At 41.0% G+C, this 13,441-nt stretch overlaps 1 protein-coding gene across 1 annotated transcript in view; it reads left to right on the top strand.

The window, feature by feature from the left end:
- The window catches only part of MOCOS (molybdenum cofactor sulfurase), an 87,136-nt gene extending 78,358 nt beyond the window's left edge, over positions 1 to 8,778 (top strand). Inside the window, exons 13-15 of the mRNA XM_089532380.1 lie at positions 1,346 to 1,472; positions 2,183 to 2,287; positions 8,543 to 8,778. Of these exons, the coding sequence (XP_089388506.1) occupies positions 1,346 to 1,472; positions 2,183 to 2,287; positions 8,543 to 8,686 (376 nt within the window). The 3' untranslated portion in view covers positions 8,687 to 8,778. The remainder of the gene's footprint in view (positions 1 to 1,345; positions 1,473 to 2,182; positions 2,288 to 8,542) is intronic.
- The last annotated feature ends 4,663 nt before the right edge of the window (positions 8,779 to 13,441 follow it).

Here is a 13,441-nt window from a genome sequence, read left to right as displayed (position 1 = left end):
GCAGCCTACCATCAAGAGTATCTGTAGGTTTATTGTGGGTTATTATCCTGAAAATGACAGGCAGCATGTAATAAACTTGCAAAATTTACAAGGATAGATGCAATGACTTATTTAGAAATATAGCACTCCAGTATCTTTGGCAGGAGAGGGAAGAACTGGAATAATAGAGTCATCAAGTTGGAAACCATCCTGAAGCCATGATGTCCATCCACCCACTCAGTGCAGGAAATCCAGCTAGAGCATCCCCAGCAGGTAGCTGTCTAGCTGCTTTTTGAAGACTTCCAGAATTAATTGCTTACCCTTCTCTTCCATGCTTTTGATGCCATTTGTATGAAAATGGCACACATGGCAGAAGTGTCCACAATCCACTACCACCACCACCACCACCACCACCACCACCCCATTGGAAGAATATATAGAGGGACTATGGAATGAGTTTAAAAATTAATTTAATGCGACTTGAAAAACAGCGATCTATGACAGCATTAGAAAGAAGGAAATGCTCTTCAAAAGTTAAGCTCCCCCACCAATGGTTGGAGAGATGGTCATAAAACATCCTTAGAATTAGATGGTTGATCTGTCAGGCATCATCTCTACTCCCTCTCCATTTCCCCCTTTCCTTGTCCAACTGGGATTCTATCATAGAATCATAGAATCGTAGAATTGGAAGAGACTGCAAGGGCCATACAGTCCAACCCCCTGCCATGCAGGAAATCTAAATCAAAGCATCCCCAACAGATGGCCATCTAGCCTCTGTTTAAAGACCTCCAAGGAGGGTGACTACACTACACTCCAAGGGAGTTTGTTCCACTGTCGAACAGCCCTTACTGTCAGGAAGTTCCTCCTAATGTTGAGGTGGAATCTCTTTTCCTGGAGCTTGCATCCATTGCTCCGGGTCCTAGTCTCTGGAGCCGCAGAAAACAAGCTTGTACCCTCATCAATATGACATCCCTTCAAATATTTAAACAGGGCTGTCATATCACCTCTTAACCTTCTCTTCTCCAGGCTAAACATCCCCAGCCCCCTAAGTCGTTCCTCATTAGGGCATGGTTTCCAGACCTTTCACCATTTTAGCAAGAAAGATATTTCACCTTGGGAAGCACCTAAACCAGCTAGAAAGGACCCTATTCTCTTGGACTTCAAACCTCATCCAAGTAAGCAGCACATCTCTAGAATCAAGCAATAGCTAATGCCCAAATACATTCCTCAGCTGAATGATAGAATGGCCTTTTAAATATAATTTAATTCTGTCTAGACTGCACTGAGAAGCTTGAAATCACAAGTAAATAAGTCATGTTGGTTAATGTTAGTTCATAATATTTTCTTCTTTACTTCTGTGGAACAGGCTAGGTGAATCACCTATCCTGCAGGAACTCATCCATCGCTTCCGTGCAAATATTGTTATCAGCACAAATGAGCCATTTGAAGAAGACCTATGGGAAGAGATTACCATTGGTTCTCTTCATTACAAGGTACAAAATGACTATCGTTTAATGTTGTAAAACATGCTGGGACAATTAAAAGTCCATTTCCTGAAAGGGTCGAGACAGAGAAAGATGAAGTAGGAGGAGGAGGAGAAGGGGAAGGGGAAGGATAGCTGATCCTACAGAAAAATTGTTAAGGGGCAGTGTACCAATCATAAATTTGTATTACTGTTGTGTACAAACTAACCATTCAAGTGGTGGAATTGACATGGTATGGCACAGCCATTCAAGGATATGATACGCATTCTCCAACTGACAACTATTTATCTCATCCTTGGCCTCAGGATTGTTGTGGGGTGGGTGGATGCTAGTAACTACAGCCTCCCAGGCCCTCTAACACATCACACCTGTGCAGGCAGCAGTAGTACTTTTTTTATAGAGCTGCTCACTGCTTCCATCCATGGTAGATGGCCCTATCTCAGATAAGATGGCAGCTACCTTCTGAAGATGGAAGCTAAGTCTCTCCCTTTTAGAAATGCTGTTACCCATTGGGTGAGGGTGTCCCAAACAGTGGGGAAATTGGCAGGTTCAGTGAACAACCTAGAATGATAGCAAGCAAGAAAGAACAAGGAAGGCAGACAGATAAACTGATGAGACAAAGATGAGTGAAAGAAATCAGAATGGGATGACAGGAGAGAAAGTAGGTCTGTACTTCTTGCTATGTAATGATTCCAGAGGCTTTTCTGTGCAAATTTCAGGTTATGGGTCCATGTCACAGATGTTTGGTTATCTGCATTGATCAACAAACTGGAGAACGAAACAAGGAATTTCTTCAGGGCCTTGCTGCAACTAGAGATAGAAAGGTCAGTATAAAAATTATTGTTTAAAAATGTTGTTGTATCTTCATTTTTTTTTTACTTATGGCAACCCAAAGGTGAACATATCATGGGGTTTTCTTGGAAAGATTTATTCTGAGGAAGTTTGCCATTGCCTTTCCATTGAGGCTGAAAGGATTTGACTTGCCTAGTGACTTTCATAGTTTAGCAAGGAATCAAACCCCAGTCTCCGGGGTTGCAGTCCAACACTTAAACCACTGTGTCATACTGGGCTCTCTGTGTGTGTGTGTGTGTGTGTATAAAAATACCCCTTGTTAAATACTTGTGGCTCAATGCAACTGAAATCAATTATGTTATAAATAAATTTGGAAATTGCATTATGAAAAGTGGCTCCTTAATTTACTTGTAGACTTAAGTTATTGACTTTTGTTAGAATTTCGACATAAATATTTCATTAGAATTAAGCAATTAATTAATTGAATAAGTGACAATAATAAAGAGCCAATAAATTTTACATAGTACAGTTGGTTCTTTAGTAAACATTCAGTTCTCTTGTATTTTTGCTTCTTGATTTTTGTTAGACCTGCAGATTGCAGAATTGCAAGGGTTAGGTTGCAAGACACAACCTTCATAGTGCTGGTTAGAATCATAGAGTTGGAAAAGACCTCAAGAGCCATCTAGTCCAACCCCTGCCATGCAGGAACTCCCAGTGAAATCACCTCTAACGGGTAGCCATCTAGCCTCTGTTTAAAAACTTCCGAAGAGGCAGGTTGCACATACTCCAAAGCAGAATATTCCACTGTCGAACACCTCTTATTGTCTGTAATTTCTTTTTAGTGTTGAGATGGCATTTCTTTTCCTGTAGTTTGAATCCGTTGCTCCAGGTCCTATTCTCCTGAGCAGTAGAAAACAAATTTGCTTCATCTTCAGTACAACATCCTTAATCAGGGCTATCATATCACCTCCAGGCTAAATATGCCCAGCTCCCTAAACCTCTTCTCATAGGGCATGGTTTCCAGACCTTTCACCCTCCTCCAGACATGCTCCAGCTTGTCGACATCCTTTTTGAACTGTGGTGCCCAGAACTGGACATAGTATTCCAGGTGAAGTCTAACCAAAGCACAATAAAGTGGCATTATTATTTCCTTGATCTAGTCACTACACTTCTATTGATGCAGCCTAGAATTTTATTGGGTCTTTTAGCTGCAGCATCACACTGTTGGCTCATGTTTAACTTATGGTCTACTAGGAACACCTAGCTCTCTTTCACAAGGGATGTCATTTTGTTAGTTTAGACTCAGCTTTCTATCCTATTAGGGTCATTTTGAATTTTGATCCTGTCCTCTGGGGTATTAGCTACCCCTCCTAATTTGACCTATATGGCTTGGGTCCATCATATCTGATGGACTGTATGTCGTTATATGAACCTGTTGCAGCTCTATAATCTTGGTGGGAGGCACTTCTGTCAGTCCCACTACGTTCCTGTCTCATTTGACAAAGGAGAAGACATTCTCAGTGCTTGCTCTCACAGTCTGGAACTCCCTTTATCCCAAGGAAGCTAGGATGGGTTCCTTCTTGCTTGCTTTCCACTGCCAAGAGAAATTTTAATTTCCAAGATGCTTTCAGGAATTTGCAATGAGCTTTTAATGGTGTGTAGTTTTCCTCTCTTTATATCTTTTCTTTTAACTAATTTTTAAATGCTAACAACCAAAGACAATGGACAAAGGTACCAGGTTCACAGCACAACATTCTGCTTTGGTTTTAGAATGTTTTGGAAAGTGTATGAAAGAAATAAAAATGTTCTTTCCTTTCCATGTGGGCATGATTAGTTTTTTAATAGACATGCTTCATGTCCCATGGTCAAGATGGTCCCCTATATATTTTTTAAAATTTGAAGAAGACACAAGCCACAATTTAACACCGATCCAGCCCCAGAGAGTTAATCTATACTACCTTGCACTGGTTTCCAGCTACACTTGAGTCTGGTTCAGAAGAAGTCCTGAGTTCTACTGAACCTTCCCTACATCATTCATTTGAAAAATGTAATAATCTGGAAAGGTTATTTGTTTCTTAACTCACTGATCATTTCTCAAGTTGCCAAGCCAACAAGAAAAAAGAGGAAGAAACTGAAGGAAATGAACTCTTGTCTCCCAGCAGCAATGAACAGTAGACTGAAAACTGGAGCAGTACAATTTATATTCAGACATTGTTGGCTGTCATTAATATTATTTGAATTAGATGAGCAATGGCCATGATTAAGGTTTTCCTGGGCTGAGTCACCCACAACTCTCTGCAAGAACAAATCTAGAGTCTCTTCATTGCACTTATGGGAAACCTATAACATCACTTCATCCTTCCCTGCAAGCTCATTAAGCAGCAATCTGTGATATCATTAGCTTTGCTAATAAAGCACTGCAGGTTTTCTTCTGCACAATATCCTGAGGTATGCAGTTTTAAAAGAAAGGTTTAAGCAGAGCTTTTACTAGTTTCTTTTGAATTATTTATGATTCAGAACATGAACTCCAACCTCCTTTTCTTTAAATGCATCACTGAATACTCACTTTTGTTTCTCAGAATTGCTTTCAAATGTACTATGCAAGTGAGGAAGCTGGAATGGTCATTTGATTTTCTGGTAGCAAATTGCATATTCAGAGGTAGCCATGTTGGTCATATAGCAAAACAGATAATATGCAAAATCCACAAAACAGGAAAAAAATTAAGTGCTATTTTGGTAAAACATGCAAATGTAGTCCCATTATGTTTTTTTAAATGTTTTATCTTTGTTAAAGGTAGAAACTCAAAACAGTAAATAGTAAAATCCCACTCTATTGACTCTCTCTTAAGGATTCCCTGTAGTGACTAAAATGTGGTATCTCTACATCCAGGAAATATATTCAGGGGTATAAGTATGTTTCCTGAATATGTTTCTTGGATGTGAAGATACTGCATTTTAGCTGCTACGTTGTTGTTGTGTGTCTTCAAGTCCTTCCCGACTTATGGTGACCTTAAGGCAGTGGTCCCAAACTTTTTCTGGCTACTACCCTAGTTTCTCCCCCCCCCCCCTAAATCTGTGTCTCCTCTCTCTCTATATATATATATGTGTGTGTGTGTGTGTGTGTGTGTGTGTGTGTGTGTGTGTGTGTTTCTTGATATTAGGTCTACTGTTCTACTACAAAATTAAAATAACCAATCTCAATCATTTTGCACCTGCTCATCCTGGGAGCAGCAACCCAGAAGCTGACTGAACCACAAATGAGAAGCCTCTCACTGAGAAGCCTCTTGGTTGCTGCTCAGCCAGATACTTGCTTGTTTCTCCCAAGGTGACCAGGTGCAAAGGGAGAAGCTTCTCTTTGGCAAGGAAGGATTCTCAATCCTTCTTCATTGGGGAGGAGAGGGCTATAGGTGGTGTGTGTGTAAGGAAGGCCACATACCCTAGACTGGAGACTGGCACGGATGGGGAAATGGAGAGATTGTAACTACAAGAGCTGCTCCAAGGCAAAAGAGTCTTTCCAAGAATTGACCCCAGATACTCCATCCTCTCCTTCACTAAAGAGATGTCTTGCCCACATAGCTTTAGGTGCCCCCCCTCCTCATACACACACATACACACAAACATTGCTTCTTCTATTATTCCTATCTGATGAAAGAAAACAGGAGCAGCAGAGTAGCTAATCTGCCAGCAAACCATTGCAAGGCAGAACCAATGATATCTGCTGAAATCAGTCACAAGGACACCTGAAACAATCTGTTGGAGCAATTTCTCAGCCCATTATGATAGTATAATTATTCTACAATGATTTTATGTTAGGGATTGCAAATCCAGATCCTCATTAAGACTTAATGGAACCAGAGATTTCAGTTATAGAAGCCATTCCAACTCTTTTTTCCAGTTACCCAGAAATGAAACCTTTTCTGTTACCCAGAAATGAAAACCTAATACAAAATGATCTATTTCTTCAAAATGAGAAACTAGAGGGGCCCTCAGTCTTCTGTTTTTCCAACTAGAGAGATGTGCCCCTATTGTTCATTTAAGAGGTCTTGATGTCCTACCCACATATAGTATAATTTATTTATATTCCGCCTTTTCCCGAGGGAATCAAACATGCAGAGGTAGCTGTGCTGGCCATTTAACAAATGTTAAAAAATCCATCAGTGATACCTTTATTGACCAACTGAAATTCACAATATACTTGTTGCAAGCTTTTGAAGCTCCATGGGCTTCTTCATCAGGCAAGATGCTACAAACCAAACAGGAGGGGGAAAAACAACAACTGAAGATGTTAGTCAGATGCCTGCATGTTGTTTCAATCCTTAGTAAAAATGGTATGCTGGGGAGGATATCTTCTGGCCATGTGGCAATAGGGAGATTTTCAAAGGACTGAAACAACATGCAGCATTTGATTAACATTTCCAATTGGTTTTTTTTCTCCTGTTTGGTTTGTAACTTCTTGCCTGATGAAGAAGCCCATGGAGCTTCAAAAGCTTGCAACAAGTATATTGTGAATTTCCGTTGGCCAATAAAGGTATCACTGATTGACTTTTACTATTACATGTAGTAAAGGATTAGTTTATATCATTGTTGGACTTTACAATTTACAAATTCTGTCATTTTAATGGTATACGTACAATATAAACAATGCCCACAATAATGGTGACTTATCAATTTTTTTAAATTATTTTTATTAGTTTTAACAGAAAAAGAAGAAAAAATATACATAGCATATTATTACACAGTAAACCATGTTAAGCGATATTACATTATAGTAGTACTGACTTATCAATTTTGACATATCCATTACCTTATTGTCTATTGATTGATTCAAATTATTGAACTCAGCATGCATGATTATATCCTTGATATTTCTTGTTCTTTTCTATAAAATCAATGGTTTCTCCTTGCAACCTGGTATATTCTCTATTATATACCAGTGTCTATTTATAAATTTCTATATACCTTTAGTAATATAGTTAAATGTAAGAGCTCAGTGTAGATGGTTAGTTTGGAATCTCTATTATTTTTTGTAACAGTTCCACATGAGGTTTGTCAGCTGCTTTAACATATCCACTAAACATCACATTACTCTCAATTACTTAGACAATAAATCAGACTCCAGCTTAAATTCCTCTTTATGGCGTGGTACAGACCTCCCAAAAAGGGAGGCCTGCCAGCGCCTGTTTTTCCTCTGCAGGAAAGCCGCAGCCGCCAAACCGCGCAGCTTCTCCACAGAGGAAAAAGAACCCGCAAAAAGCGGGTAGACATCGCAAGTGCGCCAATGGCATACTCGTGACATCACAGACGTGGTGTGATATGCAGACACTATGCGTCCCTCACGTCACAATGACGGCGCCTGCATACATGGGGTGCCGCCATTGTTACGGCACCGCACCATACTAGGTTTAGGGACCGTGTGGTTGTTGCGCGGTCCCTTAACCCTAGTACGGTGCCAGCACGGCGCTTTAGCGCCGTGTGTACCACACCTATGTTTTATTTCAGTCTGAAGAACTGACTGAATGGAAGATTATGGGCCTGAACAAACAGACCAAAATAAAACTGCCTTGAGTCACTTTGGAAGTGTGCTGTTTAAATGACACACACGTCCTAAAATGCCGGAAGCCATGCCAAAGCCACGCTCCAGTCCTTCTGGCTTCTTAAAATGTGTATGTTGTTTAAACAGCATACCTCCAAAGTAACCCGAAGCAGCTTTATTTTGGCCTGCCCGTTCAGGCCCAGTGTCTCATTGGTCTAAGCTGGCTGCTTTTTAAAAAATAAAATAAAAATAAAACGTGGAATCCATGCCAAATAAAGAGGGCAGAATGAGACTATTTTTTTTTTTAAACAGCCGAGAAAATGAGAAGCAAGCTAACAGAGTATGGCTGTTGGTTTAAACTAGAGCAGTTGGGAACATTGCAAGCTATTACTTTGTTGTTGTTGTGTGTCTTTGAGTCATTTCCGACTTATACTGACCTTAAGGCAAAACCGTCATGGGATTTTCTTGGCAAGATTTGTTCAGAGGAGGTTTGACATTGCCTTTCCCTGAGGCTGAGAGCATGTGACTTTCCCAAGGTCACGCAGTGGGTTTCTATGACCAAATTGGGATTTGATACCTGTTCTCCAGAGTCGTAGTGCAATGCTAAAACCACTACACCATGCTGGCTCTAAGTTATCACTAAGTTATTGCTAACCTCTGCATTACTAACCAGAGGCATTCCAAGTTACTGGTGAAAAATCTATTCAGTACTTGTTCTTATAGACTTACAAATTGCTCTTTGTTTATTTTTCAGACTAACTTTGGAATATATCTCATGAATCACCCGACAAAACAGTCCTCCCTTCCAGATACCTTGTCAGTGGGATCTCAGCTACTTGCAGTGATGAAGGACAGTATCATATCTTCAACATCTGCAAAAGAACAAAAGTCAGGATGACATATCAGCATATTGTTTCCACTTCACACAGTTCATCTTGCACACCTGTAAACACTGAAAGCCTTGTGCAATATTGCTAGTAAAATATTAAATGTTAGTGAACAATCTGTAATCGTATGCCATATCAATTCCAGTTGGATCACCTCCTGTGACTCTTTACAGGTAATTTCTTCAATATAGGACTAAAACTATTGCACTGCAGGATGGTAGTATTGAAGACCACATCACATTAAATGCCAAACACTGGTTTTCATATGGAGTTGCTGGGGAAGCAAAGGTGACTTGGGTGGTACAAGGTTAGGAAAGACAGTGGCATGGGTATACTGTAGTAGCAGAATGCAAGAGGCTTAATTATCATCACCCTCACCATCATCAATTGATGTATTTAATAATCAACTCTTCCACCAGATTGGGACTCAAGGTATTTTACAAATTCAAATGTTTATAGTATAAAAGCATAACAAAAGTAAATATTAAAATATTTACTTGTATTTATTAATAGAATTAAACTATTTACAATATTAAAATAATTTAAAATGTACACCTGAAAAAATGTCACACAGCTTGTTAAACAATACAGCACTCTTTTACAAGTTCTTTCCTTAAAAGTCTTCACTTCTAACAGTCTAAATAAAAAAAGCCTCATCTGCCAACAGAAGAACAAGAGGAAGGGACCATTTTAGCCTCCCTAGGGAGGAAGTTCCAAAGTCTAGGCGCAGTGAATAAGAAGGCCCTGACTCATGTTTTCACCAGCCATACTTCTATGAAGCTGAAGCAAAAGCAGTTCAGTTTCTCAGAAAGACAGAAGTATAGAACTATATTTGCATGTTAAAATCATAGGTCTAAATGGCTTATACACTATTAACATGAAAATGAATTCATTCGGCTGAAAATTCAGCCTCTCCTAACTGCATATACCACCTTAGCTTCAAATTCTCAATGTTGTGATGTTGTTTTTTAAAGGATTTTCTCCATAAAATCAACCAAATCCACAAATCAGAGTTGTAGTTTCCTATCCCATCTTAGACCAGAAAACCAAACTAAACACATTACCTCTGATTGTCTGCAGTGTCAATTCCTGATGCAATAGTGCCATTCAAAACTCTTTGTGTAATGTACATAACTCCTGCAGGACCTCCTTGATTAATATGAACTCATATTCTCTGCCTACCTTGATGTAATCATCACCAGGGATGATGAGCTGTATTACAGCACATTCTGTTGTGATGCTGTTATCTTTCAGTCTTCCACAGAACTTTCAGCACGTTTCAGTTCATGCTGAAGCACCAGCAATTCCATTGTTTGGCCTTGGGGTGTACAAGAACGAGGAAACTGAAGTGGAAGAAGCTTGTGGTTAAAGTTCATACCAATGATGATGATGATTTGTATCCCACTTTTCTCCCAGAATTTGGACCCAAATCAGCTTACAGTCTAAAACCACAGTATAATTAAAAACATACAAAAGTGACAATTAATATGGAATTAAACAATTGCAATATTAAAATAGATCATATATATTAAAATAGATAATTTAAAATAGATTGCAATTAAAAAGATAAAAGCACTTAAACCATACACGTACCAAGCACATTTGGGCACTGGTGGGCAATGTCCTGCCTTCCAGATATTCCTAGGCTGCAACTTCCAGAAGGCCTAGCTGGTAAAAAATGCAGAGAGTTGCAGTCCCGCAACACTGGGAGGGTCATACCTGTTTCCTAGAGTAGCGAAATCCCATCAAAAGAACATCTTTAGAAATCGGAAGAAAATAATTCATTGCCACACGCAATATCCCTTTAAGCAAGCATTTTTTGTCTGTCTGAAAGGAATTTTAACACTTTGCCACTGAACAGATAGTATCATAGGAGCCAGGTTCTTGAGGCTGCAAAAACTTTGTTGCATTGGTCACATAGGGCTATGTGACCAGAACATGCATTTATCCAGTTAGTATAAAAACCCTCAAGGAGGCCATAAGTCTGAAATTACTTGAAAGCACAGAACCAGGATAGGAAAAGCCGTATCTCTCTCATCATAAATGTTAAATAACTAACTTCCTTTAATTTGGTTGATAACTGGACAATCATATAAAAAGCAAGTATTAGCCTAACTTTCAAAAGAAAAGAGTTTACCACACTTGGGATCATATTTTGGTTCTATCCTTCAATTCCCAGGAAATACATACCTCCAAATTCATTTTTTTCCCTATGTGTAGGCTGGTATGCCTTAGAATATTCTAAATAAATACAGGAATTGTCTTGGTATTATACTGCTGCACTTCCTGAAAACATCAGATGATGTACTTTGCAGAGTGTTTTATTAGATCTCCAGTAGTCCCTTATGCGAATGCTTCCCCATTTTCTCACACAGCAACTGGCCAGCTTCAAGGCTGATTAGTGTGCAGGCACAGTGCCACTGCCCTCCTCACAAGCTAGAATGGGCAATAGAGTAGCCACTGGTATGTTGCAGCTGCCTTGTTTTTTTGTGTGTGCCTTCAAGTTGTTCCAATTTATGGCAGCACCAGGACAAACCTATCACAGGATTTTCTTGGGAAGATTTGTTTAGAGAAAGGTTGTTTTGCCTCTTCTGAGGCTGAGAGAGAGTGACTTGCCCAAAGTCACCCAGTGGCTTTCCATAGATGAGTGGGGATTTGAACCCAGGGTTCAAATCCCCACTCTAGAGTCATCCAAGAGATTTATCACACTGAGTTTTTTGGGGATTTTTGCAGCTCAGATCATAACGTGAATGTGTTCCTTTCTATGGGCGCCCCTTCTGTGGCGCTTCCGCAGTGATTCCAAAGTGACCCCTCATTTTGGTAAAATCGGGAAAAAAGGGAATTTGCTTTCAAGCTCACTTTCATTTCACTCTGAATTGGTCTGGTGTGGAAGATCACTCCGATGTCACCCCCCTTGGCCCCCTGCGTCCTGCTCCTCCATCCCCCTCCTCCTCCTTCATGTCATCTCGACCTCTCTGCCATCTTGCCACCCATCCCATCATTCCCTGCCTTCTCCTGCATCCGAACCCTAGCTCCAGTGACCCCCCTGGGACCTATCCCATCATCCTCTGCCTTCTCCTGCATCCAAACCCTGGCTCCAGTGACCCCCTGCGACCTATCCCATCATCCCCTGCCTTCTCCTGCATCCGAACCCTGACTCCAGTGACCCCCTGTGACTTATCCCATCATCCTCTGCCTTCTCCTGCATCCAAACCCTGGCTCCAGTGACCCCCTGCGACCTATCCCATCATCCCCTGCCTTCTTCTGCATCCGAACCCTGACTCCAGTGACCCCCTGTGACTTATCTCATCATCCTCTGCCATCTCCTGCATCCGAACCCTGGCTCCAGTGACCCCTTGTGACCTATCCCATCATCCCCTGCCTTCTCCTGCATCTGAACCCTGGCTCCACCTGCGTCCTGCTCCTTCATTCCTCTCCTCCTCCTTCATGCCATTTCATCATCTCTGCCACCCTGCAACCTATCCCATCATCCCCTGAGTGCTCCTGCATCCTGATCCTGGCCCCGGTGAGCCCCTGCCACAAATCCCATCATCCCCTGAGTGCGCCTGCATCCCAATCCTGGCCCCAGTGACCCCCTGCCACAAATCCCATCATTCCCCGAGTGCTTCTGCATCCCGATCCTGGCCCCAGTGACCCCTGCCACCCGTCCCATCATCCCCTGAGTGCTCCTACACCTCAATGAAGGATAACAGCTAAGGAGGGGGCAGGGAAGGAGGACAGCGTCCAGAGCCCCACTGAGCATGCGCAAGGGTGCCGATTCAAATCGTTGAACCCTCCAGTGTGGTAATACAATGTGCACTCACCCCGCTTTGCTTGATCCGCATTACGTGACTTGCTTGGAATAGAACTGACTCCGCTTCCCCCTCGATTTGGAAGGGCAGCGGTAAGGCAACCATGTGTGGTAAAACATCACGTTTTAACATGAATTCGCATTGCTAGACAGGAGTGACTCCGGATCTGGTGTGAAAAAACATCATGCTTCGCTTTGCTAGAACAGGAGTGACTGCAGATCTGAGCTGCAAACCCCCACATGTGATAAGGGCCCAACACTAAAACAACTACATTACTGACTCTCTAGTTGTCTTTCTCACCTGAACTTCTGCCAGCTCTTAAGAGCTGCTAAGCCATTGTATTAACTGGGCAAACTGAACCAAGATCTTTCTTCTTCATATACTTTCCTTATGCACTATAACGTTGAGGCGGTGTGGAGGAAAAGAGAAAATGAGACTTTTTTTCTTTTGCCCTATCATGGAATTGGAAAGAAACCCACTCAAAAATGGGAATGCAGTGTTGCAGATGGTGTGTAGAATTGCTAGAAAATAGAGACAACAAACATCACATGGTTAGTTAGAAAACAAGGACAACAACAAATACCACAACTTCTAGAGACAGTGGAGACCAATGTTTTCTCTTAAAGGAGAGACATGCCTCATTGTGCCACTAGATGGCAAACGTTCTCTATAAAGAGAACTTCTTCTTGCTCCTTGTGTGTGCCTTCAAGTCACCTGTTGACTTATAGTGACCCCATGAATACCATAGGGTTTTCTTGGGCAAAGAATATTCAGAGACAGTTTTTCCAGATCTTTCCTCTGAAATATCACTCCTTGGTGCAAAGGAGTGATACAAAAAGTGCATACAAAAAAAGGTGCATACAAAAAGCTATTTTTACACTATTTGTATGGTGCATACAAAAGCTATTTTTGTACTATTTCTTCTCTTAAACCTAGGAGAAGAAAATAAATTTG

The sequence above is a fragment of the Sceloporus occidentalis genome, unplaced genomic scaffold, assembly GCF_023333645.1.
Source record: "Sceloporus occidentalis isolate IW3139 unplaced genomic scaffold, rSceOcc1.0.p SCAF_7, whole genome shotgun sequence".
Lineage (NCBI taxonomy): Eukaryota > Metazoa > Chordata > Lepidosauria > Squamata > Phrynosomatidae > Sceloporus > Sceloporus occidentalis.
Note: the sequence above shows the minus strand (reverse complement) of the source record. Positions and strands in the feature narration are given on the sequence as shown.